The sequence below is a fragment of the Macrobrachium rosenbergii genome, chromosome 48 (assembly GCF_040412425.1).
Source record: "Macrobrachium rosenbergii isolate ZJJX-2024 chromosome 48, ASM4041242v1, whole genome shotgun sequence".
NCBI classification, from domain to species: Eukaryota; Metazoa; Arthropoda; class Malacostraca; order Decapoda; family Palaemonidae; genus Macrobrachium; species Macrobrachium rosenbergii.
In genome coordinates this window covers 75,245,220-75,270,219 of record NC_089788.1, presented here as the reverse complement: position 1 = coordinate 75,270,219, position 25,000 = coordinate 75,245,220, and the positions used below count along the sequence as shown (strand labels likewise).

Here is a 25,000-nt window from a genome sequence, read left to right as displayed (position 1 = left end):
AATTGGATATTAAAGGACGTTTGTAGCTTAATGCTTATATAATATATAATATATATATATATATATATATATATATATATATATATATATATATATATATATATATACACACACACACACACACACACACACACACACACACTCCCTGTATTTTTAAAATCAAATTCTTCAATACATCACATAAAAAGTGAAAATGTTTATTAACATAACACCTACATTTCTCGATAATTTCTCACATTCCAGAGCAAGATATTCGAATATAACTAAATAAACTACCGCAATACTCTGACTGTAATAATTTAAGAGAAAATCTTTTAAAAAGTGAAAATGCAGATTCTATCAGAACTTAAAATGTGTTCGTAGTCATAGTGAGTATTTTAAAATGTTAGCTGGAATGTTGATGTTGAATGTTAAAAGCCAAGAAGTGAAGGTTAAATTCAGAAAATAACTTGAACTGCTGAACTTAGATTACTTTTATTGTTAATTCGACAATGCATTTTTAGACTTTGACATTTATGTGAGAAAAGGTTATTGTAAGTTGTTGAAATTGTATACCGCTATATTCACACTTTTGCCATGAACTTGAATTGCACTTTTAGTCCAGATGCTTATAATTGTAAGTGAAAATCTTAACGTGTGTAATTATTCAAAAATAAAGATTATTAAAAGGTACTGAAATTGTAGACATTATATTCACTTATTTGCCATGAACTTAAAAAGATATACTTATAATTGGAAGTGAAGAATCCTGACTTTTATGTAATTCTTCATAGTTAAAGATTATTAAAATGTGCTGAAATTGGAGACCATTATACTCACTTATTTGCCATGAACTTAAGATATACTTATAATTGCAAGTGAAGAATCCTAACTTGTGTGTAATCCTTCAAAGTTAAAGATTATTAAAATTTACTGAAATTGTAGACCATTATATTCACTAATTTCTATGAGCTTGAAATAGAATTGTAAGTGAAAATCCCAACTTGTGTGTAATCCATCAGATGTACTTATAATTGTAAGTGAAAATCCTAACTTGTGTGTAATCCTTCAGAAGTTAAGTTAATTCAAAGTTCCTGAATTTCAGATCGTGACATCATTCATTCTTTACCATGAACTTAAAGCATACGTACGCTTGTGATTGTGAGCGAAGAATCTCCACTTGAGTGTCACCCTCGAAAAAATAAAGATTATTAAGAATTACTGAACGTGTAAATCGTTATATTCAATCTTTATCATGAACCTGAAATACAAGTGATAAGTCCTAACTTGTGCTTTGTGTGTGTCAGTCATCCTTCAAAAGTGCTTTCGCTCTCTCTCTCTCTCTCATAGTCTGAGGACGACCAGCGTCGTCACCGACGCCACAGGCACAGTAAAAGCATGCGGTTCTTCAAGAAGGAGGCCCCCCCCTCCTCCACCCCCCAGCAGCAGGGGGGCCGGGCCAAGAAAGGGGGGGTCAACCACAATAACAATGTCCCCGTGATCGAGGATTCGAGGAAACAGGTCAGTGGCGGATGTCAGTTTTGGATTTTTATTTTATTTATATTTTATTATATATATATATATATATATATATATATATATATATATATATATATATATATATATATATATATATATATATATACTTGTTTATTTGTTTAATATATTTATTTTGAGAGATGATATTTATTTGTTTAGAGATGATGTATTTTTGTGTAGTACTTTTTTTTTTTAGTTTTAATAATGCTACATAATTTTTTTTTTAAATTGGAGCTGATGCTGCTCTCTCTCTCTCTCTCTCTCTCTCTCTCTCTCTCTCTCTCTCTCTCTCTCTCTCTCTCTCTCTCTCTCTCTCTTTGTGCTTGGCGAGATGACGTATATTCTGTTTAGTAGACACGCGAGTTTAGTTTCAATGTTTGTTGAGTTTAGTTTCAATGTTTGTTGCTTAGATTTCTTGTTAGAAACTGGAGCTGATGCTTCTCTCTCTCTCTCTCTCTCTCTCTCTCTCTCTCTCTCTCTCTCTCTCTCTCTCTCTCTCTCTCTCTCTCTCTCACCTACTCCACAGCAAAAGCTGTACATTAGTTCATTAGCACATTCAGTTCCTCTTAAATTTCTTGCATATCAATCAGATTATCCCTCTCATACATATCTTTATTCGTGCCCTCACGAAAATATGCCCCCATCTGGTGGTGTTGTTAACCTTTCCTTTCCTTAGAATGTAATTTACCTTTTTCCACTTACCCATAATTGCTTATTTGTCCCTACACAAATGCCTTCGCTCTTTACACAGGAACTAATTCCTCTGTAAAGAACTTCAGGTTTGTATGTTAGGAAAAATACAAAATTACTTGAAAAATTTGTTGTATTTCGTAAATGATTCTCAGAAATATCGTGAGACAGTTTACCTGTTTTGTCGTAAACTTATTGAGAGCGCCATTCTGCCCTGAAATGGAAGACTGTAGTATCTGCAGAAAGACAAAGCTGAGAAAAATGGTAGGTACTGCAGTTTTCCCTGGCCTTACTACTGATTTTGCAGATACTGCAAATGGGACCCCCAAATACTCGTGGAAAGCATTGGAGAAGAATCATTCTGAAACTGCAGTAACTTGTGTATTTTGTGTTTCACGAGCCCAATAGGTGGCATGTCTCAATTTCGAAAATTTTGCAGATACTGCAGTTTTCCATTTTAGGACCGCTGTCTTTCTGTCGGTTGAGAGGTTGACAGGTGTTCCCGTCCATTACCTCATTCCTCATCCCAAGGTATCAACCTTAGCCTACTAGGCTATATGCCAAGGTCGAGATTCACATTGTTCTCTGCTTATGAGAAACATCACTCCAATATAATTGTCACCACAATATACATTGTTTATGGTACGGTAATTGTGTTCTTCGCAGCGTCCCTTCCACGGCCCCCTAGCTGCTATAACCCCTTTCAAACCTTTTACCGTACCTCCGTTCATATTCTCTCTCTTCCATCTTACTTTCGTCAACCCTCTCTTAACAATTTTTTCACAGTGCAACTGCGAGGATTTTCTTCCTGTCACACCTTTAAACAAACCTACTTACTGTCAGTTTCCGTTTCAGCGCTGAATGACCTCGTGAGTCCCAGCGTTCGGCCTTTGGCTTAAATTCCATATCGTTTATATTCTATTCTGTGATACAGTAAGTGTTGACATTCCTTGAATTAATTCCTTCTCTTGTAGACAAGGTTTGCTAGCACGTGTATTGACAGGTGATTCGTACGTGTGATAGATAAATTGTTGTATGTGGTTGTACTCTTGACACGTGTTCACACTTGTGTATAGAATTGTAATGATCTCCGTAGGTTGATACGTGATGTTTTTATGGTTGCTTTGTGTATCTCTCTCTCTCTCTCTCTCTCTCTCTCTCTCTCTCTCTCTCTCTCTCTCTCTCTCTCTCTCTCTCTCTCTCAGGGAAATAAATAACAAATCCGTAACTGAAATTACTAGTTTACTGATTCAAAATAAGTACTCCTAATAAGATCGGTAGTGCCGTCAGTGCATCTCACGCGGTGCACTGTAAGCATTACTAAAGGTTCTTTGCAGCGTCTCTTCGGCCCCCTGGCTGCAACCCCTTTCGTTCCTTTTGCTGCACCTCCATTTATATTCTCCCTTCTATCTTGCTATCAACCTATCCTGAAAACTATTTCATATTGCAACCTTTCAAACCTTTCTACTGTTAATTTCCGCTTCAGCGCTGGGTGACCTCGTAGGTCCCAACGCTAGCTTTTGGCCTAAATTCTATATAGGCTATATATATATATATATATATATATATATATATATATATATATATATATATATATATATATACATATATATATATATATATATATATATATATATATATATATATATGTATATATATATATATATATATATATATATATATATATATATATATATATATATATATATATAGAGCCTCGGTGGCTCAGTCGTTTACAGCAGCAGCTTCGGACTTCGTAGAGGTCTGTGGCGCGGGTTCAAACCCGCAGCCGACTGGTCAGAGAGGGCAGACACTTTGCTATCCGTGTAGACATCCCGGGATTATATATGTAATCAACGGATAGGTTTGCTTAAAAAGCAAATGGGTGTTACAGACTAAATACACACACTAAACAAAGCCACTACAACACCTTCTAAAAACATAACAAACATCTCACACGTCTCGAACTCTCGCCATACCCGCGCAATAACTTCTCGCTGCTGGGAAGAAAGGGCGTTGGGTCGGGTATGATACATGAAACATACGTACCGGGGTCTAAGCGATGTCAGGCAGGGCAGCCGATCGAGACCACAGGTCTACCCCAAAGCCAAATCAAAAGTCCTTCAAAAGAAGGCATCGTGCTTACCCCATACAAAAATGGGAATAAAAGCACGTTAAAAGAAGAAGAAGATATATATATATATATATATATATATATATATATATATATATATATATATATAGGCCTATATATATATATATATATATATATATATATATATATATATATATATATATATATATATATATATATATATATATAGCTAGCTTATATTCCATAAGCCTGATCAAATCAAATCCATGTCTATCTAAATGACAGATTCCGTTCAGATGTCTTCATGTTTACTTTTAAAAATGTCTTTAAAATCACAAAGGTATGGATAGCAGACTTAACATTACTTTCACCAAAGTGTGTGTGTGTGTGAGAGAGAGAGAGAGAGAGAGAGAGAGAGACTTGTGGCAATTTAAAAACCCACTCTCACCTGTAAAGATGCAGTAGGACACCCCAGAGAGAGAGAGAGAGAGACTTGTCACATCCAAAAATTCCTACATTCACATGTAAACCTGTAATAGGACACCCCTGAGTGAGAGAGAGAGAGAGAGAGAGAGAGAGAGAGACTGTCACAACCATAAAACCCCACACTCACATGTAAACCTGTAATAGGACAGAGAGAGAGAGAGAGAGAGAGGAACGGAGAATGCACGGAGCTCGTGGCATTTGCACGGACGCGGCAAATCAGCGCTGACATTTCTCGTGACAGAAGCGTACGTGACGTGACCTTTTTGTCCAGAGATGGACGCATCCTAACTGAGTTTCGGTAACGCCTCATCTCGCGGGTGATAAAATGGTTTAGCTTTTTCTCCTGAAGGTGTAGGTCTTGAATCAGGTGTATTTTGGCTTCTTAGGTTTTCGGTTTGTTTATTTGGGTCCCGGTAGATTGTTGAAGTTGTTTATAGATCAGCAAAAGAATTTATCATTATTTTTTGCTTATGAATCCCTAATTTTTGTTGTTTTATCGGGTTATTAATTTGTTTCTTTTCGGGTTATTAAATTGTTGTTTCTTTTCGGGTTATTAATTTGTTTCTTTTCGGGTTATTAATTTTTTGTTGTTTCTCTTCGGGTTATTAATTTGTTTCTTTTCGGGTTATTAATTTTTTGTTGTTTCTCTTCGGGTTATTAATTTGTTGTTGTTTCTCGTCGCGTTATTAATTTGGGTCCTGCCAGCGTTTATTGAAGTTGTTTATAGAACAGCAAAAGAATTTTGAATGATTTTTTGCTTAATAATAACTAATTTATTTGTTCCTATACCAGCCCCACTCCCGTAGGGGGTGAATGCCATCAGTACACCTCTTGCGGCGCAATTTAGGCATTACTAAAGGTTCTTTGCAGCGTCCCTTCGGCCCCTAACTGCAACCCCTCTTATTCCTTTTACTGTACCTCCTTTCATATTCTCTTTCTTCCATCTTACTTTCCACTCTCTCCTAACAATTCATTCATAGTGCAACTGCTTTGTGGTTTTTCTCCTGTTACACCTTTTAAACGTCTTTACTGTCAATTTCCGTTTCAGCGCTGAATGACCTCATAGGCCCCAGCTCTTGGCATTTGGCCTGAGTTCTGTATAGTCCATCTATATCCTATACTAATTTGGAAGTCTATTTTGGAAGCTTCACGTGGTTGAGGGAATCTTATAAATACGTATTTATTACAGAATAAAATACATAAACTAGGAATATATACGTCATTTTATTAAAAATTGAAAATTCATCTTGACTTTTCATAAAAAATGAAAACAAGGTCATCTGTTAGGCTTGAATTATACGTAATTTCTGTTAAGTACTCGAGAAAAATCCACTGTCTTTGTATAACACTATGCTCTCAACCTAGCATTGTCTTGGGTTAAATATTACTTAATAGGTAAACACAATAGCGTGGAGTCTGTAGGAACAATGGAATTAAAAGTGAATGTGGAATACTGCTTTTGATAAGTAGGACAAGGGCATGTAGTCTAATTATGCATATTTATTGGTAGTAAATGGTTTTTTTTTCTTCTCTTGAAAGAAAGGTGACATTTTTTTTAACTAGGCTGGTCAAGAAGACTCATTTTCTCAATTCATTGCGATTATTTTAGTCTTCAAAGCTTCATTTCAATAGGTATTTAGCTTGTATTCAATTTGGGGGGTGTGTAGATGCACAAAAGCTTATTATAAAGGTGTTTGAATTGGGATACCAAAAACTCATTGTAAAGGAGTTTGAAATGGGATACCAAAAACTTATTAGAAAGGGGTTTGAAATGGGATACCACAAACTTATAAGAAAGGAGTTTGAAATGGGATACCAAAAACTCATTAGAAAGGAGTTTGAAATGGGATACCAAAAACTCATTAGAAGGAGTTTGAAATGGGATACCAAAAACTTATTAGAAAGGAGTTTGAAATGGGATACCAAAAACTTATTATAAAGGAGTTTGAAATGGGATACCACAAACTTATAAGAAAGGAGTTTGAAATGGGATACCAAAAACTCATTAGAAGGAGTTTGAAATGGGATACCAAAAACTTATTATAAAGGAGTTTGAAATGGGATACAAAAACTTATTAGAAGGAGTTTGAAATGGGATACCACAAACTTATTAGAAAGGAGTTTGAAATGGGATACAAAAACTCATTAGAAGGAGTTTGAAATGGGATACCAAAAACTCATTAGAAAGGAGTTTGAAATGGGATACCAAAAACTTATTATAAAGGAGTTTGAAATGGGATACCAAAAACTCATTAGAAGGAGTTTGAAATGGGATACCACAAACTTATTAGAAAGGAGTTTGAAATGGGATACAAAAACTCATTAGAAGGAGTTTGAAATGGGATACCAAAAACTCATTAGAAAGGAGTTTGAAATGGGATACCACAAACTTGTTATAAAGGAGTCTGTAGATTCACAGAAACTTTGAGTATAAAGTAATCTGTAATGGAATAAATTGTGTAGTGCTTTCTGTATTCTTTGTAGATTTCGTGGTAATATTGACTTGACAATCATTTATAGTTGTGGCTACTGTTTTGTCTTAATTGAGTGTCTTATTATTATTATTATTATTATTATTATTACCACTGATCCAAATTCCGTAACATGTACAGAACTTAACCTTGGTGAAATCTCTTATACCACGAGATAGAAACATCATATCTGGTACACAAACTCCAATATTAAAGCCATTTTACTTGACACCGAGGTCAGTCACTTCGTGACCTTGACCATGACCTTCGTGCTTCAAATAGCTGCCGTTGGAGACATCTTCTTCTCGGGAGAAGATGATCAGTTATTTACCTTCGCGAGAAGTATAATAATGCCTTCAACCTTTCATCAATATGAATGGGATTTTTTTTTTTTTTTTTTTAGTCTGTAATGGGATATTTTTTATTATGGTGTACTAGTAATGCTCTCAGGGTAGTAGTTAATCGATTTATATATATATATACATATATATATATATATATATATATATATATATATATATATATATATATATATATATATATATATATATATATATAAATATGTATATATATATATATGTAAATATATATATATATATATATATATATATATATATATATATATATATATATATATATATATATATATATATATATATATATGTGTGTGTGTGTGTGTGTGTGTGTGTGTGTGTGTGTTTTATAACATACACAGTAATAAGAAGGAAATTTGATTTTAAAGTGACTCCAGCTGTTCATAACATTATTTTGAATCCTATGCCTTTTTTTTACATCGTTTTTTTAAAATTTTATTTGAGTAAAAGTGAAAAAAAAAATTGATTCTGAGCCCATGTGAACAAAAAATAAAAACGTTTTAAAATTGACGGTCATTCCATGTGTAATTACAGTTATGTAATTATTAGGGATGTATTCGAAACTCATTTAATCTATTTCTCGAAAACCTGTCTGCAACCCCATTCATTCCTTTTACTGCACCTCCGTTCATATTCTCTCTCTTCCATCCTACTTTCCACCCTCTCCTAACAGTTGATTCATGGTGCAACTGCGAGGTTTTCCTAGGTCCCAGCGCTTGGTCTTTGGTCTAAATTCTATGTTCTATATTATTTCTAGCGCAGAATGGCTGGCAGTGCTCCAGTTCTTGGCACTGAAGCCTAATTTTTTTTTATATCATTATTAGGGATTTCACTTGGAAATTTAACCAAGTGTTTATATCTAGATTATGTTTACCTGTGTGGGAGATATTAGTTTTTATTAAAATATTATCTCCATTTAATTTATTTTATTCTTATCTAATAACTGATCTCTTCTTTCTGTATTTTCTGTTACTTTCTTTTACTTCTTTCAAGTGAACGCTGTAATATTCTTTTTGAACCTTGAATTTCAAGTCATTGCCTCCCTGTGGGGGCTTGTTCGATATGAATAGGGTTCATCTGAATAATAATAATAATAATAATAATAATAATAATAATAATAATAATAATAATAATATTCTTTGGAACCTTGAATTTGAGGTCAGTGGGCCCTGTGGGGGCTTGTTCTGTATGAATAGGGGTTTATCTTCTGAATATATAATAATGATAATAATAATAATAATAATAATAATAATGATAATAATAATAATTGAGGAAACTGGTCGACCAATTATAAAAAGTGTAAAAATATATACTTTATAGTTTTAGATATATAGCATATATTATTATACATGTATTGTGCATATATATAGTATATATATTCTATATAGGCTATATAGAATGTATATAGAATGTAGGTAGCGCTTTAATAAAAAAAAAAAAAGAGTAAAGAGGAAAAAGCCACGCCCAGATCGCAATCGATGGATGGCCCGTTTATATTTAGATATAAAGCGATTGACCTTTTGCCTGCCACTCTTCCTTCACCCCCTTCCCCCTTCCCCCCCCATCCCGCCTCTCCCCCCCTTACGTCATCAATTGTCAAGGACTCCCTCCCCCCTTCCCTCCTCTCCCTCACCCTCTACCCCCTCACCCCGGATGGTGGGGCGGAAACACCTCGCTCGGAAAGTCGAAGCGACAGTTCCGCAATGGGTGTTGGTTAACGTGTGCCATAAACGACGTCCTCCTCCTCCTCCTCCTCCTCCTCCTCCTCCTCCTCCTCCTCCTCCTCCTCCTCCTCCTCCTCCTCCTCCTCCCCCCAGGGCTACCTGACGATACTTTTAAAGCCTGCCAATCATCCCTTGTAGAGATTTATCGTTCTGCATTCTCATCACGCTAGGCGATCCGGCCATGAGTGTTTGATTATTTGTTGTGGCGCTCATTTGGGTGATGGCTCGTTGCTTTATTCGCGTTCCTTCTCCGCAGGTTGTGAATTAATAACCCCGTAATTCTCTGCGAGGTGTTGTGGGTTGTAGTTGACATAAAACAGCTCATTATAACCCGCGAGTTAGTACCGTCAGTGCGCCTTTCACGGTGCACTGTAGGCATTACCTGAGGTTCTTTGCAGCGTCCCTTCGGCCACAAGCTGCGACCCTTTTCATTCCTTTAACTGTACCTCCGTTCATATTCTCTTTTTTCCGTCTTACTTTCCACCTTCTAGCAATTGATTCATAGTGCAACTGGGTGGTTTTCCTTTAATACCTTCTTGCTCTCAATTTCCCTTTCGGCGCTGAATGACCTCATAGGTCCCAGAGGTTGGCCTTTGGCCCAACGCTTATATTTCACTCGCAAATAATGTTAGTAATAATTATAATTTTTTACAGTTCACGGTTACATCCAGTTACAGCCTAAAGTTAATAATTAGCCTATATTATTAATAATAATAATAATATGTGCAAGTTTGATGATGGTATTTAGGCTAAAACAAATAAAGTTTCTCAGTATTTCCACTTTTATCATTCATTCCTTATTTATTCCTTTTCCCTCTGTCTCTTGATTTATCCGTGTCCTCTGTACCTCTGCTGAGTCTCATCAGATTTCATTTCATCATCATCTGATATTCTCAATCTTTCCACTTTTTATCTTTTATTCCTTATTTATTCCCTTGTCCCCTCTCTCTCTTGATTTATCCACGTTCTCTGTAGCTAAGCAAGAGTTATCAGATTTCCTTTGCCCAACACAGTCTACCTCTGTGTCCTAATATGTCCTGGCGTGGGCGCAGTTGTGTAGGGCGTATTATGGGCGTAGCGTCTGCTATTGTCTTGTGGGCGGGTTGGGTTAATGGCCATACCCAGGTCATACCCAGGTAAGTCATTGTAGGGCGATTGACTTCACTTTTACTTTGGGCGTTGTTTTATTATAAATCATTTGTGAGAGTCCAGGATATGTATAAATAAGCAGCTTATGTGGAGAGAGAGAGAGAGAGAGAGAGAGAGAGAGTCAGTACAGGATGATAAAGAATAGTCATTGTGGAAAGTCCAGGATATGAGAGACGGAGGGAGTGTGTCCCCAGGATATGTATAATCAAAAAGCTTTTGTGAAAAGTCCAGGAGAGAGAGAGAGAGAGAGAGAGAGAGAGAGAGAGAGAGAGAGAGAGAGAGAGAGAGAGAGAGAGAGAGCGTCCAGGAAAACAGAAAGACCTCGTGGAAAGTCCAGAATATCAGAAGATGAGAGAGAGAGAGAGAGAATCCAGGTTGTTAAAATAACCTCGTGGAAGGTCTAGGAAATCAGGAGAGAGAGAGAGAGAGAGAGAATTTGTGTGTGTGTGTTTATAGTATCAGGGGATCAGGGGAGAGAGAGATAGAGAGTATATAGTATGAAAGAGAGAGAGAGAGAGAGAGAGAGAGAGGGACACGATTCCTCTCATGACGTGGACTTTGATGGTAAATAGTTCAGAATCAAGTTAACGAAGTGGACCCTCTTAGCTGAGTGACTCATACCCCAGCTGCATAAAACTACTACTCTACCCCCTTTCCCCTCCCCCATAGAGGGGTAATGCTACAAGTGCACCTCACGTAGTGCACTGTACGCATTATTGAAGGATTTTTTGCGGCGTTCTCTAGGGTCCCTAGCTGCGCCCACTTTGTTTTAGCCATCAGTTTACCTCTATTCCCCTTTCCTTTCTTCTCTCTTGCTGTTCAACCTCTCCAACTATTATTCCGTCACCCCGAGCTGTCATTCAGTGTTACGGAACTTGATGTTACTGAGTAAGTGTGTATCTAATTAAAAGTTGATGCATATTAACGCAATAGGCAATATTTTATGTCCTAAAAATTGGGTTTACAAAGGTTGTTGCCTCTTTCAATTCTCTTTTTCTTTTATTCAAAATCATTCAGAATCTTCCCGCGTACGTTTATTAGGTATTATTGAAGTATTGAACATTATCCTTAGATTTGCGTTATTACATTTTCTTATACGTACTCGCTTCATAAATATATCATCTGAGTACGCAATTTCATTAGTTATTATTGAAATATCGATATTCCCTAGATTTCCGTCATTAGTGATTAATGTATTATCTAGGTATGCAATTTATGCAATTTCGTAGATTATCATAAAGGCAGCATCTGCTGACTGCTTGCATGATAATGAGTGTCTGAAGCCAGATTACTTAGATTCTAAAGTTAATCAATTCTACCTATTGTATTGTCCAGTTTGTTTTAAGGTAATCAGTTACTCCTCAGAGCAGAAGGCTTCTTGTCTCAGAAAGAGACAAACCTCTTCCAGAAATTGACAGATATTTGAAGTATCATTATTTGCTCTAGATTCTAGGTTTAATTGATTCTAGCTATTGTAGTATCCTGTTTTTCAAGGCCATTAGTTATTCCTCAGAGCAGAAGGCTTCTTTTTCCAGAAGGGGACACGCCTCCCCAAGAAACTGACAGATATATGAAATATCATTATTGCCTCTAGATTCTAGGCCTAATTAATCATAGCTATTGTAGTATCTTGTTTTTCAAGGCCATTAGTTATTCCCCAGAGCAGAGGGCTTCTTGTCTCAGAAGGTAAGAAAGCTCTCCACTTACTCCCTGTTTTAACGACCGATTACGCCCTGTGGCAATAGGCCTCTTACTCCTGAAGGTGCTATGTCCCCCCCTCCCCCCAATAAAATGGAAATCAGGGGTAGGCTGTCTAAACCGCCGTGACCTTGGCATTCATTAAGCCCTCTGAATCAGCTGAGAGAGATACCCAGAAATCAACAATGCCACAGGGAGGAGTTCCCAGGAGCGAATCTCGACCAATTAACCTCAAGTGAAGATGATGGAGTTGATTGTAGTTTTAAGGAGAGAGAGAGAGAGGGGAGTTGGAGATTCGAGGCTCTGTAATCCGACACCCGTTTGTGGCTGTTGTGAGTAGCTGACCCATATGGGATCAAGGAATTCGTAGGATTTAGGGAGCTGGGGAGAAGAGAGGGAAAGATATCCTTATAGTTAAGGACTTCTTCATAGGATTCAGGGTGACTGGGGTGAGATCCTTCAAGAGGCTTGGGTCCTCGTAGGATTTCGGGAGCTGGGGAGTAGGGGAGAGGGGAGGGAAAGATATCCCTAGTTAAGGATTTCTTCGTAGGATTGGGGAGGGGGTTATGATTGAGGTGAGGTCCTTCCAAGGATCTAGGGGCGTCCTTCCAAGGAGCTGAGATCCTCGTAGGATTTCGGGAGCTTGGTAGAAGGAGAGGGGAGGGAAAGATATCATTACTTAAGAACTTCTACATAGGACTGGGGGTGGTAGTAGTATTGGGGTGAGGTCCTTCCAAGGATCATGGGTCTTCCAAGAAGCTGAGGTACTCGTAGGATTTCGGGAGCTGGATATTAGGAGAGAGGGGAGGATATCCTTAGTTAAGGACTTCTACATAGGATTGGGGTGAGGTCCTCCCAAGGACCCTGGGTCCTTCCAAGGAGCTGAGGTCCTCGTAGGATTTCGGGAGCTGGATAGGAGGAGAGGGGAGAGAAAGATATCCTTACTTAAGAACTTCTACATAGGATTAGGGATGGGAGTAGGATTGGGGTGAGGTCCCCCCCAAGGATCAGGGGGTCCTTCGAAGGAGCTAGAGTCCTTTAGGATTAGTGTTGGTGTAGTACGAAACAGGATAATAAATTAAGTGGAAACGATGTTGACTTTGACGTCAGTTGCCAGACTTGGATGTCACCAGGAAGTGTCATTTTTCGCAGCATAAACAGACTGTGGAGCATCATCCCACATTGCTGTGGTCCTGTGGGTAATGGTGTTTGTGTCGTCTTCTAATAGGATCTAGGGTCAGGATCCTATTGCTTTTTCTTGTCTTCTAATAGGATCTAGGGTCAGGATCCTATTGCTTTTTCTTGTCTTCTAATAGGATCTGGGATCAGATTCCTATTGCTTCTTGTCGTTTTCTGGTATGACCTAGGATCTGGATCATATTGTGTTTTCTTGTCTTCTAATAGGATTTGGGAGCAGGATCCTATTGCTTCTTGTCTTCTGTTATGACCTAGGATCTGGATCCTATTGCTTTTTCTCGTCTTTAATAGGATCCGGAATCAGGATCCTGTTGCTTTTCTCGTCTTCTAACAGGGTCTGGGATCAGATTCCTATTGCTTCTTGTTTTCTTGTAGGACCTAGGATCTGGATCCTATTATTTATTCTCGTCTTCTAATAGGACCTAGGATCTGGATCCTATTGCTTTTTCTCATCTTTAATAGGATCTTGAATCAGGATCCTATTGCTTTTCTCGTCTCCTAATAGGTTCTGGGGTCAGGATCCTATTGCTTCTTGTCACTTTCTGGTAGGACCTAGGATCTGGAGCCTATTGTTTTTTCTCGTCTTCTAATAGGATCTAGGATCGGGATCCTATTGCTTCTTCTCGTCATCTAATCGGATCTAGGATCGGGATCCTATTGCTTCTTCTAATAGGATCTAGGATCGGGATCCTATTGCTTTTTCTAGTCTTCTAATAGGATCTAGGATCGGGATCCTATTGCTTTTTCTAGTCTTCTAATAGGATCTGGGATCTGGATCCTATTGCTTTTTCTAGTCTTCTAATAGGATCTGGGATCAGGATCCTACTGCTTTTTCTCGTCTTCTGGTAGGACCTAGGATCTTGCATCTTCTTTGATGAACGGGAAGTGGAAGAATGATTATTCGTGCTTCTTTGGTTCGTATTTCAGAGAGAGAGAGAGAGAGAGAGAGAGAGAGAGAGAGAGAGAGAACCACGCTAAATGATTATAAAAGCAAGAAATAGTTGTGGTTTGAGAGAGAGAGAGAGAGAGAGAGAGAGAGAGAGAGAGAGAGAGAGAGAGAGAGAGAGAGAGAGACTGACTATAGTTTACTCGTGTTTCTGTGATCTTGTATTACAGCTAAGAGAACCATACTAATTTTATTTATATGAGTAAGAGATATTTTACACGAGAGAGAGAGAGAGAGAGAGAAGAGAATTCCTAATCTATCACTTAAAAAATCAACATCTAACTCTTGAAGAAAAAAAATGATCCCCAAAATCTATCTTAGATAATATATATATATATATATATATATATATATATATATATATATATATATATATATATATATATATATATTATATAAACAAACCAGCCAAAACCAAGCAAACGTATTATTAAGGAAATACCAAAGACAAAAACTTTTTTTTTTTATCAGACTTAACAGACAACATAAGACTAATGACTATCACAGACACACCATACGTCGGTCTGTCTGAGGTGCCTTCCCAAGAAGTGGGCTTCCTTCTTTACGTCTTAAAAATATCCAGAATTCATAATATGACGTCGGTTGTTTACATCTAAAACCTGAAGTCCGTCTGCACCGAGGTTACTATTATTATTATTATTATTATTATTATTATTATTATTATTATTATTATTCAGTAGATGAAACCTATTCGTATGGAACAAGCCCACCACAGGGGCCACTGACTTGAAATTCAAGGTTCCAAAGAATAATATTATTATTATTATTATTATTATTATTATTATTATTATTATTATTATTATTATTATTATTATTCAGTAGATGAAACCTACTCATATGGAACAAGCCCAGGGCCATTGTTTTGAAATTCAAGCTTCAAAGAATATTATTATTATTATTATTATTATTATTATTATTATTATTATTATTATTATTCAGTAGATGAAACCTATTCATATGGAACAAGCCCACCACAGGGCCACTGACTAGAAATTCAAGCTTCCAGAGAATATTATTATTATTATTATTATTATTATTATTATTATTATTATTATTAATTATTATTATTATTATTCAGAAATGAAACCATATTCATATAGAACAAGCCCACCAAAGGGGCCACTGACTTGAAATTCAAGCTTCCAAAGAATAATAATATTATTATTATTATTATTATTATTATTATTACTCAGAAGATGAACCCTATTCATATGGAACAAACCCACCACAGGGGCCATTGTTTTGAAATTGAAGCTTCCAAAGAATATTATGGTGTTCATTAGGAAGAAGTAAGACGAGGTCAAGGGAAACACAGAAACAAGAGATCCCACTTATTAAAAAAGAAAAAAAGAAATTAATAAATTAAAAAAATAGAAAAAATGTATTAGCAGAAGACGCGGCAGTGGAGACAGTTGTTCGTCTTTAGGCCATGAAATAGGCAGCGTTTTCCCCAGGAAGAGGCCTCGGGGGTGAAACATTTATATGATGTTCCTCTCTTCAGTATATAGAGTATAGTCTCTCTCTCTCTCTCTCTCTCTCTCTCTCTCTCTCTCTCTCTCTCTCTCTCTCTCTCTCTCTAAGATTGAACATTTGGTTCAACCAAGCAATAGTTTAGATAATTTTTTATTTTCTCTCTCTCTCAGAGTGAGCATTTGATTCAACCAAGCAATAGTTTAGATTATTTTTAATTCTCTCTCTCTCTCTCTCTCTCTCTCTCTCTTAGAGTGAGCATTTGTTTCAACTAAGCAATAGTTTAGATTATTTTTTATTTTCTCTCTCTCTCTCTCTCTCTCTCTCTCTCTCTCTCTCTCTCTCTCTCTCTCTCTCTCTCTCTCTCTCTCTCTCTCTCTCTCTCTCCCCAGGGATGAGGATTTGATTCAACCAAGTGATTAGTTATGTTTTAGAATCTCTCTCTCTCTCTCTCTCTCTCTCTCTCTCTCTCTCTCTCTCTCTCTCTCAACTACTTATAACATGCATTTTTCATAAGCTTCCACTATACTACATGTATAACTAATTATATGCAAATTCATTCAGAAATCTCAAAAATTCTCAATTACCGAAAAAAATCCTCCTTATCACTCATATCATCTATATCATCGTCATAACGAAGGCTGTCTCTATTTGCTTGCTCCCTTATTGAAGCGTAGCACGCCATTCTGATATTCAGAGTGCCACCAGAGAGTGCCAATAACCCTGGTTTCATTCCTGCTCCTCTCCTTGACCCGTGGACTTCCTCTGTAGATAAAGATCGAGTGGTAATAATTCATTGGTTCTGTTGTTGTCCTGTTGCGTGCAGATCACGTGCTGATAAGAAGGGGAAAGGATTGATATTCTCTCTCTCTCTCTCTCTCTCTCTCTCTCTCTCTCTCTCTCTCTCTCTCTCTCTCTCTCTCTCTCTCAGATTTGGATAGTCAAAGAATATACTTTCGATTCGCACTGATAATGTTGCTACAGTGGCTTTGATCTCTCTCTCTCTCTCTCTCTCTCTCTCTCTCTCTCTCTCTCTCTCTCTCTCTCTCTCTCTCTCTCTCTCTCCAAGAGTAAGCATTTTGATACAATCGAGTAAGGTTTAGATTATTTTTTTAATTTCTCTCTCTCTCTCTCTCTCTCTCTCTCTCTCTCTCTCTCTCTTTCTCTCTCTCTCTCTCTCTCTCTCCCCCAGAGTGAGCATTTGGTTTAACTAAGCAATTTTAGGTTATTCTCTCTCTCTCTCTCTCTCTCTCTCTCTCTCTCTCTCTCTCTCTCTCTCAAGAGTGAGCATTTGATTTAACTAAGCAATAGTTTAGGTTATTCTCTCTCTCTCTCTCTCTCTCTCTCTCTCTCTCTCTCTCTCTCTCTCTCTCTCTCTCTCTCTCCCCCAAAGGGTAAGCATTTGATTTAACCAATAGTTTACATGATTTTTAAAACTCTCTCTCTCTCTCTCTCTCTCTCTCTCTCTCTCTCTCTCTCTCTCTGAATGAATGCTCACGGTCTCATATTTAGGGGAGTGGCCAATTTCTCTCGCTAATGATTGTGATTACAAGCGATCCCTCTAAGTCCCCTTGGTGTTCAGTTGCTCCTGGCTGAATTGTACTTGTTTTTATTTGTTATTTGTTTTTCTTTGTGTTACGGTCCATCGGTCCTATTTAAATTATTAATTTTATTAGGCTTGTATTCAAGTTTCATAATAGGTCAGGTTGTGGATTTTAATTATTTTTCTGTTTGTTGTCAATGGCTGTTGAAATTTGTTTTTTTTTTTTCGTTGTTTGTTTAGGGGTTTTCAGTAATCAAGGGATGTTTGTTGTACGGAAGGTGGATGTTAAGATAATGATATAATATACGATTGTCAAGATACGCAAGATATGAGAGATTACTAGGCTCGCCTTGTAATAGCGTTTGTAGATATATGTATATATATATATATTTGTTGATATATATATATATATATATGTATATATATATATATATATATATATATATATATATATATATATATATATATATATATATATATATATATATATACTACATATATATATATATATCATATATATATATTCCTTATATTATATATATAATTTTACTCGTATAATGATTATTGGTTTGCTTATTACAAAATACTTTTACGATTATTGGTGGGTTTACAGTTTTATTTTAACACCCGCAAATTCATGTCATAACCACAATAGTGCAGAGATTTATAGGCCTACGGCATATCCCATATTAATGGTTAAATCTACACTGTCATGACACTCAGCAACTAAAAGCGAGTAAGAAATGCGCCGAAGTTTCTTCGGCGCGATCGAGTTTTCTTTACAGCGTATAATGGTGTAAAAAAACTCTCAGTCACGGATCGTGGAACTCTCAGCCTCGGCGCGTGAAACTCTCAGCCTCGGCCCATGAAACTTTCAGCCTCGGCCCATGAAACTTTCAGCCTCAGCCTGGTGGTGGCCTGTGTTGTTGGCGTCTTAAAAGGTACCAGACGCACGATCGTGGCTAACTTTAACCTTGAATAAAATCAAAACTACTGAGGCCAGAGGGCTGCAATTTAGTATGCTTGCTGATTGGAGGGTGGATGATCCACATACCAATTTGCAGCCGTCTAGCCTCAGTAGTTTTTAGGATATGAGGGCGGACAGAAAAAGTGCGGACAGACAGAGAAATAGCCATATTAGGCTAATAGTTCTCTTTTACAGAAAACTAAAAAGTCTCCAGTTTTCCTTGAAAAGATTCAGATCTTTTCATTCCCCCTGATTTCGAGTGGGAACTTATTGCACAGTCATGGAGTTGCAAATTTCAAGGTTCTGTAACCTAAGTCTATCGTGTACTGTATCTCTGCTCAAATAACTTGAAACCAACTTTGGCTGGTCTGGTGTTGCCTATCCGTTGATTGTACAGTATAGTCATTGTGCATTGGCTGGCTATATGATTCAGCAGTTTTTGAATTTGTCAATGACCTTTGGGATTTTTCCGTTGGGAACCCCTCCCCCCATGTCTAGAAATTGCTTGTAGATATATATATGTATATATATGTTTAATATGTGTGTATGTATATATATGTGTATATATAAATATATAATTATATAATAATATACAATTTGTTTTTAGGAAAACTTGCCTAAGTCGTTCCTTCCCTCGTTCGTGATCGATCCCGTGATTTGTAGATGTGGCAAGACTGATAACCACTGCTCCACGAGCCTGTGTTTAACATCAATTCATTTTGTGATGTGTGTTTTTTACATTATAAGATTAATAATTGAGTTCTTATAGCACCACATTTTATCAGTGAAATTCCATATTTGAACTGTGAATATCAACCCCCACAATACCCAACCCCTGGGCATAAAAACCCTCTGGGTATGAACAACCCCTGGGCTTAAACAAGCCCCTGAGCTTAAACAACCCCTGGGCTTAAACAACTCCTGGGCTTAAACAACCCCTGGGCTTAAACAATCCCCTTAACTTAAACAACCCCTGAGCTTAAACAACCCCTGGGCATAAAACAACCTCTGGGCATACACAATCTCTGGGAATAAACAACCCCATTTCATAATCCATGGGCTTAAACAACCCCTGGGCATAACAACCTCTGGGCATGAACAACCTCTAAACAACCTCTGGGCATAAACAACCTCTGGGCATGAACAACCCCTGGGCATAAACAACCCCTGGGCTTAAACAACCCCTGGGCATTAAACAACCTCTGGGCATAAAAACCCCTGGTCATAAACAACCCCTGCCTATAAACAACCTCTTTGGGCATAAACAACCCTGCTCATAAGCAACCCTGGGGCTTGAACAACAACTGGGCATAAATCCTGGGCATAAAGAACCTCTGGTCATAAACAACCCCTGGGCATAAACAACCCCTGGGCATAAACAACCCCTGGGCATAAACAAACCTTGGACACAAAGAAGGTATGCCCTTACCAGCATTATCCTTGTGGGCACCAGCTGAAAACCCTCTTAATGGTTAAATTGTAGTCCTGGGTATGTGTGACTATGTGACTGGTGGGCATGAGTCATAATTTCTCGGTTGTGGCACAGAAGAAGAAGTAGTGCCCACATGCAACACATGTTTCTCTCTCTCTCTCTCTCTCTCTCTCTCTCTCTCTCTCTCTCTCTCTCTCTCCTTCCTTTATTTGTGTTTGTTATTCATTTCTGCATTCTTTTGCGTATTTTTTTTCTTTTTGTCTCGTGTTCTTAGGAATGGTTTATGTCTCTCCCTATCTTCCTCTCTCTCTCTTTCTTTCCTCCTTTCTCTCTCCCTTTCTTCATTTATTTATTTATTCGTGTTTATCTATCTCTCTTATTCTCTTCTCGTAGGAATGTTTTATGGAAATTTAACAAGAGAAGAATGATCTGACAGCCTTTAAAAATGTGTAGTTCTGTCTCCTTCCTTTCTTTCTCAGTTTTTTGTTTTTATTTATCTCTGTTATTCTCTTCTGCGTTCTTTTACGTGTTTTTTTTTTTTTTTGTCTCTCTTGTTCGTAGGAATGGTTTATGTAAACGTAACAGAAGAAGAAAGATTTGACAGCTTTTAAAGTGTGTAGTTCTCTCTTCCTCTTAATATATTTTATTTATGTTTACCTCTGTTATTCTCTTCTGCGTTATTTTGCGTTGCGTTGTTATGTCTCGTGTTCGTAGGAAGGGTTTCTGTAAATGTAACATAAGAAGAAAGATTTGACAGCTTTTAAAATGTGTACTTCTTTAATGGTTCTTCAAAGCAGCGTACGTTGGTGGTGGTTACTGAGTGGGGTTCAGATAACGCTTTGCATAATGCAGTTTGTTTTTATATATATATATATATATATATATATATATATATATATATATATATATATATATATATATATATATATATATATATATATATATATATATGTATGTATTTTACATTTTTGAATATATTATAGAAGGGGCTTATATATATTCGTCTGCTGTCACATTTATCAGTGTTTTAATTTGAAAAGTTTATTGCTTTTTTTTTGACACTTCAAGAATATTTTATGTTCGTATGCGTTTAACATATGTGTTTGTTATAATTGGGTAATTCAGCCTTACAGTTGCAATTTGTTTTATGCTTCGCATTTATTAATGTTTTATAGAAGGTAACTTCGACTTTGTAAATATTTCACAGAATGGTCAGAGACTATAAGTATTGTATAGAAGGGAACTTTACAGAATTTATATTTTACAGAAGCGAACTTGACAGAATTTATAAATATTTTATAGTGGGAAATTTACTGACTATAAATATTTTATAGAAGGGAACTTTACAGACTATGAATATTTTATAGAAGGGAACTTTACTGGCTAATTTGCTATATATTTGCATCCGCTATCACACTTTCTGTATATGTTAACTTAGAGTATTATTGCACTTCAAGAATATTTTATAGTAATAATAATAATAATAATAATGTCTTTAACAGTTGTAGTTGTATAATAATAATAATAATAATAATAATAATAATAATAATAATAATAATAATAATGTCTTCAACAGTTGTATAATAATAATAATAATAATAATGTCTTTAACAGCTGTATTTGTCAGTTTCTCTATATCTTAACTTAGAGCATTAATAATAATAATAATAATAATAATAATAATAATAATAATAATAATAATAATGTCTTCAACAGCTGTATTTGCCAGTTCCTCTACAGAGTATTATTGCACTTCAAAAATACTTTATGCTTGTGCCTTCAGCAAATATTTATCCAAAATTATACAATTACGTCCCAGTCACAGAATTCCTCTGCATCACGCCAAGGCTTCGCGGAATGTTTTTGCAGTGATAAGTCATTTCCCAGATCCCGTTTTGGGAGCTAGTGCTGATGTACTCGGGTATACCAGGCCTGTTAGTTGCATAATGTATGCAGTAGTAGGCACACATGACTGTCATTCTGGGAGAGAGTACGTGCATATGTTTGGTATTCGCGTGTCACTCTTACGTACTTATTTTCGGCTTATCTCTGGGGGAAAGAGGGATATTTGTTACTTGTTTCTGTTACACTCTGTACTTGTTTTGGCTTATCTCTGGGGTAGGGAGAGATGTGTAACTTCTTATTGTAAGCGTGGATTAACATAAACTTATCTCGTTTTAATATTTATTGGTGTTTTTCGTACAGAAAATCGACATAATTTGGTGAGATTATAACATTGGTGTAACTTTTTATTATAAGCTTAGATTAATATGATTTATCTAATGCTATTAGTTAATGTTATTTTTCTCAGAGAAAAGCGTCATGATTTGGCGAGATTGTCGAATTTGGTTAAAATCAGTTGCATTCTGTCACGAGAATCTCCATAAATGTTTGCAATGCTTGCAAAACATTTTATTTACCAGTTATTTTGTGTTTCAGAATGTTGCATTATAGTCGAAAGAAATATTTTAAATCTTTATACAGTTGCTATATGTGTGTATGAGTGTGTGTGTGTATGTATGTATGTATGTATGTTTGAGAGAGAGAGAGAGAGAGAGAGAGAGAGAGAGAGAGAGAGAGAGAGAGAGAGAGAGAGCGAGCGCAACGGAAGTCACCCAGATTATGATATTATTGTACACCATGAAAAAAAATATATTGCCTGTGCATTTGCATGTTACAAGCACAGCAAATAAACAAGTAAACAGCCGTGTCTGTGTTCTCATGTATATGTCATCCCCTCAAACGAAAACACACGAATGACTGTACCAAGGAAAAGCAAATTTTCCGTGGTCTCTCAGACTCTTAAGAGGATGCAGCGTAGAATCTAATTTAACTGATGCTTGTGGGTATGTCCTTCTTGCTCCCAAAAGGGCCTTATGAGGCAACTGAAGAGCTGCAATTGATTGATTGATTGATTGAAATGATAAATTGCAGTTGCTCCAGCAGGGCCATGACATCGTTAAGGAGAGAGAGAGAGAGAGAGAGAGAGAGAGAGAGAGAGAGAGAGAGAGAGAGAGAGAGAGAGATCAAACGAAGGGGGAGAGAGAGATTGTGAATAAATTTGACGAGAGAGAGAGAGAAAGAGAGAGAGAGGATGTTTATAAATGAATTAAAATGGGGAAAAGATGATGAAAATGTTTATAAGAGAATTAAAATGGAGAGAAAGATTTGAGAGAGAGAGAGAGAGAGAGAGAGAGAGAGAGAGAGAGAGAGAGAGAGAGAGAGATGAAATCAAACGAGGGAGGGGGGAGATTGTGAACAAATTTGACGAGAGAGAGAGAGGATGTTCATAAATGAATTAAAATGGAGAGAAAGATTATGAAAAATTTGAGAGAGAGAGAGAGAGAGAGAGAGATGAAATCAAACGAAGGGTGGGGAGAGAGATTGTGAACAAATTTGGCGAGAGAGAGAGAGAGAGAGACTGTAGATCAAAGGGGTATATTTTCACAAAATTAATTTTTATTAATTTGCCTAGTTAACTCCATTATATTTCGTTTAAAGTGTTAATTTTTAGTCATTAATTACAATAATTGTCATCCCTGATAACTTGAACTATTTCATGAAGCAAATGGTAACAAAATTTAGGATTATTGTTGGTTAATATATTGATTTTTATTTTCATTTCATTTAAATGATCTCTTGTTTCTGTATTTCTTATTAATTTCTGCAACTTCTTTCAATTGAACACCATAATATTCTTTGGAAGCTTGACTTTCAAGTCAGTGGCCCCTGTGGGCTTGTTACATATGAATAGCGGCTTATCCTCTGAATAATAATAATATAATAATAATAATAATAATAATATAATAATAGTAATAATAATAATGATAATCTTTAGAAGCTTGAATTTCAAGTCATTGGCCCCTTTAGACTTGTTCCACATGAATAGAGGTTTATCTTCTGAATAATAATAATAATAATAATAATAATAATAATAATAATAATAATAATAATAATAATCTTTAGAACCTTGAATTTCAAGTCAGTGGCATCTGGAGGCTTGTTCCATCTGAATAATGGTTTATCTTTTGAATAATAATGATTATCTTACATTATCACACATTTCTGCTATCTCTTTTTCTTCTTTTGATCTGAAGAACACGAAGATTTAACGAGAAAACTCACCCACGCATAATTTGAGACAGTTCACGAATATCTGTCGAATTATATGGCTGAATGCCGCGTTTCTGCAATATGTGAAAGAGAATGTATTCAGTTTTACATTCCGATTTGAAGCGGTATTGCCAAAAAACCTAAGTCACGTCAACATGCAAGCATATTGCAAAAAATGTCTGATAGATTCACCGTCATCTAATGCATGATTTAGATTGTTTGCTCGTTCAGTCAGGCGTAGATTTTTAACTTTCGTTTTTAGAGCACGCCATCTTGCTTAGCATGAATAACCCACATTGCTCCTTACGGTGGTAAAAGTGTGGATTCCAGGCCTTGCAAGTTCTTTTGAACTTGTCATAAAGGTTTGTGATGCCTGAGATTGCTAAGTATTGCATAATGTGACTAGACTCCATATTTGTGTATGGATTTCATTTTAAAGGCGATTTTGGTGTAAGGCTTGAGATGGCTTCCATAACTCTTCATTTACCCAGTTTTATTTCTTCACTTTATTACTTTTTTTAAGTAACATGCAGTGCGCCACGTGAGGTGACGTCAGTGCACCTCGCGTGGTGTACTGTAGGCATTACTTAAAGTTCTTTGCAACGTTCCCTCGGCCCCTAGGTGCAACCTCTTTCATTCCTTTTACTGTACCTCCGTTCATATTCTCTTTCTTCCATCTGACTTTCCACTCTCTCTAACAATTGCTTCAGTGCAACTGCGGGGTTTTCCTCCTGTTACACCTCTCAGACTTTCCGCACTGAATGACCTCATAGGTCCCAGTGCTTGGCCTTTGTCGCTCTCTTTTCAATTTAAAATCTATGAAATATTTTCAGGAAATCTTTCAAGTCCGCCGGAATTAAGACTCTCTCTCTCTCTCTCTCTCTCTCTCTCTCTCTCTCTCTCTCTCTCTCTTTCTCTCCAAAATGTTTAAGAATATCTTCAAAGTCCACCAGAATTCTCTCTCTCTCTCTCTCTCTCTCCACTCTCTCTCTCTCTCTCTCTCTCTCTCTCTCTCTCTCTCTCTCTCTCTCTAAAAGTAAGGTTGCCCCAGAATCAAGGAACTACACTAATAACTATGAACGGGAGGTATAATTTCCCCATCAGAT

At 36.5% G+C, this 25,000-nt stretch overlaps 1 protein-coding gene across 6 annotated transcripts in view; it reads left to right on the top strand.

Annotated features, from left to right (window-relative positions):
- LOC136831575 (unconventional myosin-Ie-like) overlaps positions 1 to 25,000 on the top strand; it is a 142,145-nt gene that overhangs the window by 18,027 nt on the left and 99,118 nt on the right. For 4 of the 6 annotated variants that reach the window (XM_067092174.1, XM_067092175.1, XM_067092176.1 and 1 more), the window contains exon 2: positions 1,085 to 1,500. In XM_067092174.1, coding sequence (XP_066948275.1) covers positions 1,378 to 1,500 — 123 coding nt within the window. In that variant the 5' untranslated portion in view covers positions 1,085 to 1,377. Of the gene's footprint in view, positions 1 to 243; positions 369 to 1,084; positions 1,501 to 25,000 lie in introns of those variants that run through there. The other 2 variants (XM_067092178.1, XM_067092173.1) reach the window with 2 other exon arrangements.